Genomic DNA, 6,881 nt, shown 5'->3' with positions numbered 1-6,881 from the left:
AAAAGAAAATAAAATCACTAAGGCCAAAAAGAAAAGAAAATCACTAAGGCCATCATCTCAGAAGAAAGAAGGTCACTGCAAGTGAAAACAACAACAAATTATTGCAGCTGCCTTCAAGAGTTCAGGTATTCAGCCTGAAATGCATTATCTCGGCTCAATGCCTCTTAAAGAGGCATTCCTTTATGCATGCACTCAAAGGTGCTCTCTCTGGGGAAGCCAAGCCCCTGCAGTGTTTTCCAGCCTTCACAACTGTGTTCTCAGATGGCAGACTTACTTTTCATATAACCATACAAACAAAGGCAGCTGAAGTTGGTTCCCAGTGGGGTACAACTGAGTCTATCTTCCAAAGCATCCATTTTCTCCAGGGGAACTGATCTCTGTAGTTGTTGTGTGGTTTGTTTGTTTTTTGCTTTAAAAGTTCTAACTACATTGAAGTCTAAATCCAAAAGCATTTAAAAAAATTGTTACTAATAAATATATATCGACTAAAGACTCTTGTTATGAGGATACTGATAAAAGCTATACTGTTGTATACAGTGCAGAGTTTTTAATACTGGGGTATGGAACTGATCTCTGTAGTCTGGACTGGAGATGAGCTGTAATTCTGGGGGATCCCCAGGTCCCACCTGGAGGCTGGCATCCCTATCTGGAGATCAGTTATAATAATGGGAGAACTCCAGGCCCTACCCGGAGGTTGGCAACCCTAGGACCACCTCCAAACCACACATTCCCCACGTTCCAGACACTGCCCTCTGCAAGAAGACACAGAGTGGTACCCAGTCCAAGCACTTGTTCTAGCACTACAAACTTCTATTTGGGCTGCCCCCAAGAAACCTGTATTCCAAAGAAGATTCTTTTTTTTCTTTTTTTAATTGAACTCTCCTAAAAAGGAGAGAATTTTATTGCTTTAAATTTACAGAAAAGGGGAAGGGTATATAGAGGGATTAAGAAAAGGTCGAGTGATGAGTATATTAGTATGTTAATCTTTTAACCGTATTAATACAGTCCATTTCTCCACTGAGTTGTCGATCTTCTTGCTTCTTTACCTGTCAAAGATAAAAGTTAGTTGGATTAGTAAAGTCCTTTTAGGTTAGTACTAATATGTCCTTGCAGCACAGTCAAAAATTCATCAGATGTTGGGGCGCCTTCCTTTCTTCTCTCTTAGGTTATAGGAGACACCCCCCACTGCTCCTTTCTCCTCAGGTTCTTCGTCACCTCCTTCCAGGTTGCTGTCCTCGTCGCTACTGAAAATTTTCCACTTGGCGAGCTCTGCTTCTTCCTCTGAACTGGCGTGCCTCTTCAAAAACTCTTGTGCTTTGAAAATGGAGTCAATCTTCTCTCTTTTGTCTTTAAACTTAAAGACCAGTCCTTCTGGAAACAACCACCTGTAATTAATTTGACGGTTTTGCAAGAATGTGGTCAGTCCTTTATATGCCTTCCTCTTCTGTCGAATTTCAAATGGCACATCTTTTAAAATCCTTATAGTTTGCTCTCCAATTTTCAAGGGTGTTGCTGAGGTCGCTTTGAGGATCTGATCTCTTACACGTTGTTTGGTAAATTTGACAACCACTTCAGCTGGCAGATTATTTTTCTTTTCCAAAGAAGATTCTAATAAGGTACTGAAAGTTTTGGAGGTTCAGAGCTTTTAAGTTATCCTCAATATTTGTGGTTGGATTCATGAGTAAGTCAAAATAAGGAATTTGGAAATGCAAATAAGGAACTGGGAACCAACTTCAGCCTCCTTATGAATAAGCAGCTGATGAAATTCCGAGTGCTCCAGCATCCACCTGAGCCTGGGCCACCACACCTGCAGGTGTAGCTAGCAGCTCATGGCACACTGCTCCCTTGAAATCCCTCTTTCCTCATGCCAATTGCTTGAGGACAAGCTACACCTTCAGCATCTGAAAAGCCCTAACTTTAAAAGGGGGGAAGGAATTTGGAAAGGCCACAGTTTTAAGGGTGGTAACCCTTGAGGGGGGGTAACCTTTTTTTGCTGGACATTTTTCAACAAAAAACCATCTCCCCACCACCATCCGTGGGATTCAGGGGTGCATTTAGAAGGGTCACAATCCCACGGACAACAAAAGGAAACAAAAATCAGAGAAGAGGGGTAGTAATAAATAAAAGGAAACCAGGCCGGGGCAGGTCTAAAGCTGTGGAAAGGGAGTGCCCAGTTCTGAATTAGTTCAGGAGGTGTATGGCCTGGTTTTGCAGGTTGATCTGCTAGATAGTTCCAGAAAGAGGGGGGGTACACTTTTTTCCACATTATGAGAGAACTGCTCTCTCTTTGTTGGTGTGACCGACTGGGCTAAATTTAGGTAAGTTGCCAAGGCACCACCAAGCCAAGTCAAGGAGGCAAGCTTCTATTTATAGCTGGGAAAACTAATCTCCTAGCATTCCCTCTACAGCCCAGAGAATCAGCATAGCCAGAACAAAGGGTGTGCATTTTTAATTGGTGTTTTTGTAGTCCTTCCAGGCCCCTTTCCAAGATACACAAATGATACTGATGAGCCATTAAAAAAAAACACGTTATTTCACAAACCAACTTTGTAAACTTTGTAAACCATCATTACAAGCCCAGTATTAAATTTTACCCCTATTTATTTATTTACTTACTGTATTTCTATCCCACCTTTCTCCCCAAGGGGGACTCTAAGGGACTTACATTGTTCCCCTCTGCTCCATTTTATCCTCACAACAAACACTGTGAGCTAGGCTAGGCTGAGAGCATGCGATCTCCCAGCAAGATCTCCCAGCAAGCTTCCACGGTACTGTGGGGATTTGAACATGGGGACTTCCAGATCCTAACCCAACCTTTAACCACTGCACCACGTTGGCTTTCTGATCACAAAGGCCATCACAACCAGTGTTTCCTCTAAGTTGAGTTAGTGTGAGCTAGCTCCCAATTTGTTAGCCTCCGGCTCCCACATTTATGTCTTAGCTAGGAAGGATGGCTCCAGAGCAAACTAATTTATGCAGTAGCTATAAAGTACTGGATTCGCCGCATGGAGGACTCAGACTACGACATGCATTCAGAGGCGTTTATTGTACTTCACAACAAGACAAGCTAAATGGCTCTGCAAGGCCAACTATATACACTCCACCCGGCACACCTATGTTCCCATTGGAGGGTTTGAATTTCCCGCCAAGGGTGCTATTGGTGGACTCGAGGTGGACTAGAATCCTAGGTCCCCTTTGTGTTTGGGGACCAAGCTCCTGCTTGAGCCACAGACCCCTGGTGGCGGTCCGCGTACATAACAGTAGCCAAATTCCTTGCTCACAACTTTAATACCAGTAACTCACAAAGTGGAATTTTTGCTCACAGGACTCCACAGCTTAGAGGAAGCACTGATCACAACTTTCACGAATCGCTCCACCTACAAATTTCCTGCTTCATTCCCACCCACCCTGCTTTTTTTTTTTAACCTTTTATTGAGACGATATATGGCCTGCCTTTCTCCCTGGGACTCAAGGTGGATTACATAGAATAAATCAGCACGATCAACAGAGTGGGACATCCAAAAGATAATGCAATAGACATTTGACTCGGAGAGATCTGGAAAACCCACCAGAAGTGAAGCACAACATAAGTATTCACATGTTAAAATCACATAGTAGAAGCATAGTAGAAGTACAGCGATGTACATAGTAGAAGTAGTAGTACAGCGATGTATATAGTAAAAGTACAGCGATGGACAATAAGAGCTATACATAGCAGTATGGCCCAGAGTCCCCAACTGCCCACTCCAGGCCTCACTCTGAACCACACTGTTACAGTGCAGCACTATTGGTGGTGGAAAGCCACCTAGTCACAGCTGACTTATGGGGACCTCATAGGGTTTTCAAGGCAAGAGACGGTCAGAGGTGGTTTGCCATTGTCTGCCTCTGCATCCCGCCCCTGGTATTCCTGAGAGGTCTCCTCTCTAAATGATAGCTAGGGCTGACCCTGCTTAGCTTCTGAGATCAGGCTAGCATAGGCTATCCAGGTATTCCTTAGAGGTCTCCAATGCTCTCTCTAAGCTGTGGAGTCTTGTGAACAAAAATTCTACTTTGTGAGCTACTGGCATGAAAGTTGTGAGCCAGTGATTTGGTTGCTGCATAAATTAGTTTGCTCCGGAGCCATCCTTCCTGACCTAAGACAAGAATGTGTGAGCCGGAGGCTAAAAAACTGTGAGCTATCTTACACCAACTCAGCTTAAAGGGAACACTGATCGGGAGGGAAGGAAGGAAGGAAGGATCTTCGCAGGCTTACTGTAGCTAGGGCTGGTTGATTTGGGGTGTTCTTATTTTCCCCCTTAGCTGAAGTTCACCTTGGAAGGGCCACATTGCCAGCCCCGGCATGGCAGTTGCCTGATCTCAGAACTACATTTTTTTTGGGGGGGGGGACCTAGGCAATGCTCAGCTCAGGGTGCCCTCAGCTACTAAGCCGGAGGGGGGAGTGACCATGCTCTGGGTTCTGAGCAGCAATGTCCTGCTGCGGCGGGTCTCCTCGGGAGGAGGGGTGTCTGACCAATGAGGGGGCTTCCCAGGTCGAAATTAGCCAGAGAGGAGGCAAACTTGAAGCAGCCGACAGCCACCCTGAGCGCTTCACTGCTAAAGTCAGGTTTTGAGGCCATAAGAAAGGGGGGGGAATCAAATCTCGTTCCGTCCCCCCTCCGAGATCTCCTAAAATTGCAGCTGATCTCCTGACCACAGAGAACAGTTCCTCGAGAGAAAGTGGCTGCTTTGAAGAGTGGATCCTATGGAATTATATCCCACTGAGGTATCCCTAAACTCCACCCCCCAAATCTCCAGGAATTTCTCAGCCGGGAGTTGGCAACCTTACTGTGAAGGCATTTTACAATTCTATCTCCAGGGGTGGGAGGAGAAAAGGACAGGGATCTCCAGACTCCACCCTCCCCAGACTGCAAAAAAAATAAATGCCGAAGACTGGCATCCAGGAGCCCCACCGGAGAGACCCGCAAGAGTGTGGGGGGGGGGGGGAGGCCGCTGCAGCAGCACCTTTCCCGGGGGCCCTCCAAAGCGCGGTGGGGGTGAGCGGAGGAAGGAAAGGCCACGGGGAGGACGGGGCAACTGGCCGGGCTGGGGGAAGGCGGGGAACTGTGCGCGCGCGAAGTGCAAGCGGTGCGCTGGGTGCCCTGTGGCTTTAAAGGGCGGCGTCGGGGGCTGCTGCTCTTCCAGCTCCTGGGAGGCAGGGGGGCTTTTGGTGGGGGGTGCCGGGTGCAGTTTGGCGCCCCTAAGGGCCGGCGCGCTCCAGGCGAATGCCTAGTGAGCGAGCCGGCCCTGCATACATCACACCTTGCAAAAATCAGCGCGAGGGGAAAAAAAACCCCTGCATTTTCCGGTTATCTCTTTTTAAAAGGCATGGCGTTGACGTCACCCTTTACGTCCAAAGCAGAAATCTGAAAAACCAATGGGAAAGATTTTGAGTGAACCGGTACGAGGGAACATACAGCCAATAAGCTTAGCGGCCGATGACATTTTATCCAGTCTCGGCCAATGGGACCTGAAGCTGGCTTTGCTCAATGAAATTTAAAGGCGGGCGCTTTTTTAGGAACAGCCCACTTTTTCACATCGGGGCCAATAAGAATCCACAACGCCTCTCCTAATCGCCCCCTCCCCTTTTAACACAGGCAGACGACAGTCAACAACTTTGACCTATCCCGAGAGTGACGGGCACCCTATTACCGCGAGGCGTAGGCGGGACGCTGTTGAGCCGTGGGGGGCCGAGAATTCTCACCAATGAAGGCAAAGAAAGGGCGTGGCCGCAGAGAGTGCTAGAAAGCATGCCCTATGAACGCCTCGCCGTGGCAGGGGGAAGGGGCGTGCCCCGAAGGGAGAGGCGGGAGCCAATCGGGGTTCGGGGGCGGGGCCAGAGGGTTCTAGCAGGTTCCAGAAGGCGGGGTGGAAAAGGAAAGGCGGGTGCAGGAAGGGTGGGGGGGAGGATAGGAAGGCTTAAGTAGAGGCGGCGGTAGTGGTGGCGCGGAGACCCGGCCGGCGCCATGGAGAAGGTGGGGGAGCGGAAAAGAAAAGCAGGGCCCGCGTCCTTTGCAAAGGCTCATGGGAAGGGGGGGTGTCTTCAGGGTATAATTTCTGAGGGGAACGAGGGTCCCTTTCCTTATCGGGGATCATGGACCTGAGGGGGGAAGGCCACGCAGGGGAAAGTAAGGGACCTTGCGAAATGGGGTGATCGAGAGGGGAGGGGCCCCCGAGGGGCTATCTGTGCACAGAGAGTTATGGGAAAGTGAGTCTGGGGGGGGGGGTCCTTGAATGGGAGGGGGATCTTTAGACTATAGTGTAACGGAGCAAGGGATTATGGGAAAATAGTCAAGAAGGGAGAGGGTCTCGAAGAAGAGGTTTCTGTGCGAAGGATTCTGGGAAGGCTAGTCCCAGGGGGTGTCTGCATGGGGGTTCTTGAGGGTATGAAGTGTGGGAGGCTTGTAATGTCTGTATGGAATGATGTGTTTTGTAAAGACAGGGAGTGTTAAGGTGGGTTGATGGTCTTGAGGAAGGAGTGCACAGGTAAATCTATGGCATCTTGAGGGGGGAAATCAACTCTTTTAAGGTGCCATAGGACTCCTGTGTATTGGCATTGAACTAACACCACTAGTCCTGTGGGATCATTGAGGGGAAAAGTGGTGTGAGTGTGGAGTTCTTTTACAGGAGGGTGAGGAGATCACAAGGTGTGTTAGCTATGGGGCAATGGGTGCTAGAAAAAAACCCAATATAATTTGAGAAGGTAGGGAAGGAGGGGCCGAACCTGTGCAAGAGACTGTGGGAAAGATTTTTTGGTTAGAGTGGGCAGGACTGTGGGATTGCGGAAGTGTTGGTGGGTGGCCCTTCAGGGGTAGTGTGGAATAAAACAGCAGACATGGAAAGAG

The 6,881-nt window shown here is 48.5% G+C and overlaps 1 protein-coding gene across 1 annotated transcript in view; it reads left to right on the top strand.

Moving 5' to 3' along the window:
* Positions 1 to 5,890: 5,890 nt before the first annotated feature.
* STIP1 (stress induced phosphoprotein 1) overlaps positions 5,891 to 6,881 on the top strand; it is a 31,143-nt gene continuing 30,152 nt past the window's right edge. The window contains exon 1 of the mRNA XM_015416810.1: positions 5,891 to 6,011. Coding sequence (XP_015272296.1) covers positions 6,003 to 6,011 — 9 coding nt within the window. The 5' untranslated portion in view covers positions 5,891 to 6,002. The remainder of the gene's footprint in view (positions 6,012 to 6,881) is intronic.

The sequence above is a fragment of the Gekko japonicus genome, unplaced genomic scaffold (assembly GCF_001447785.1).
Source record: "Gekko japonicus isolate JY-2015 unplaced genomic scaffold, Gekko_japonicus_V1.1 scaffold248, whole genome shotgun sequence".
Classification (NCBI taxonomy): Eukaryota; Metazoa; Chordata; class Lepidosauria; order Squamata; family Gekkonidae; genus Gekko; species Gekko japonicus.
This window is presented reverse-complemented; position numbering and strand designations above follow the sequence as displayed.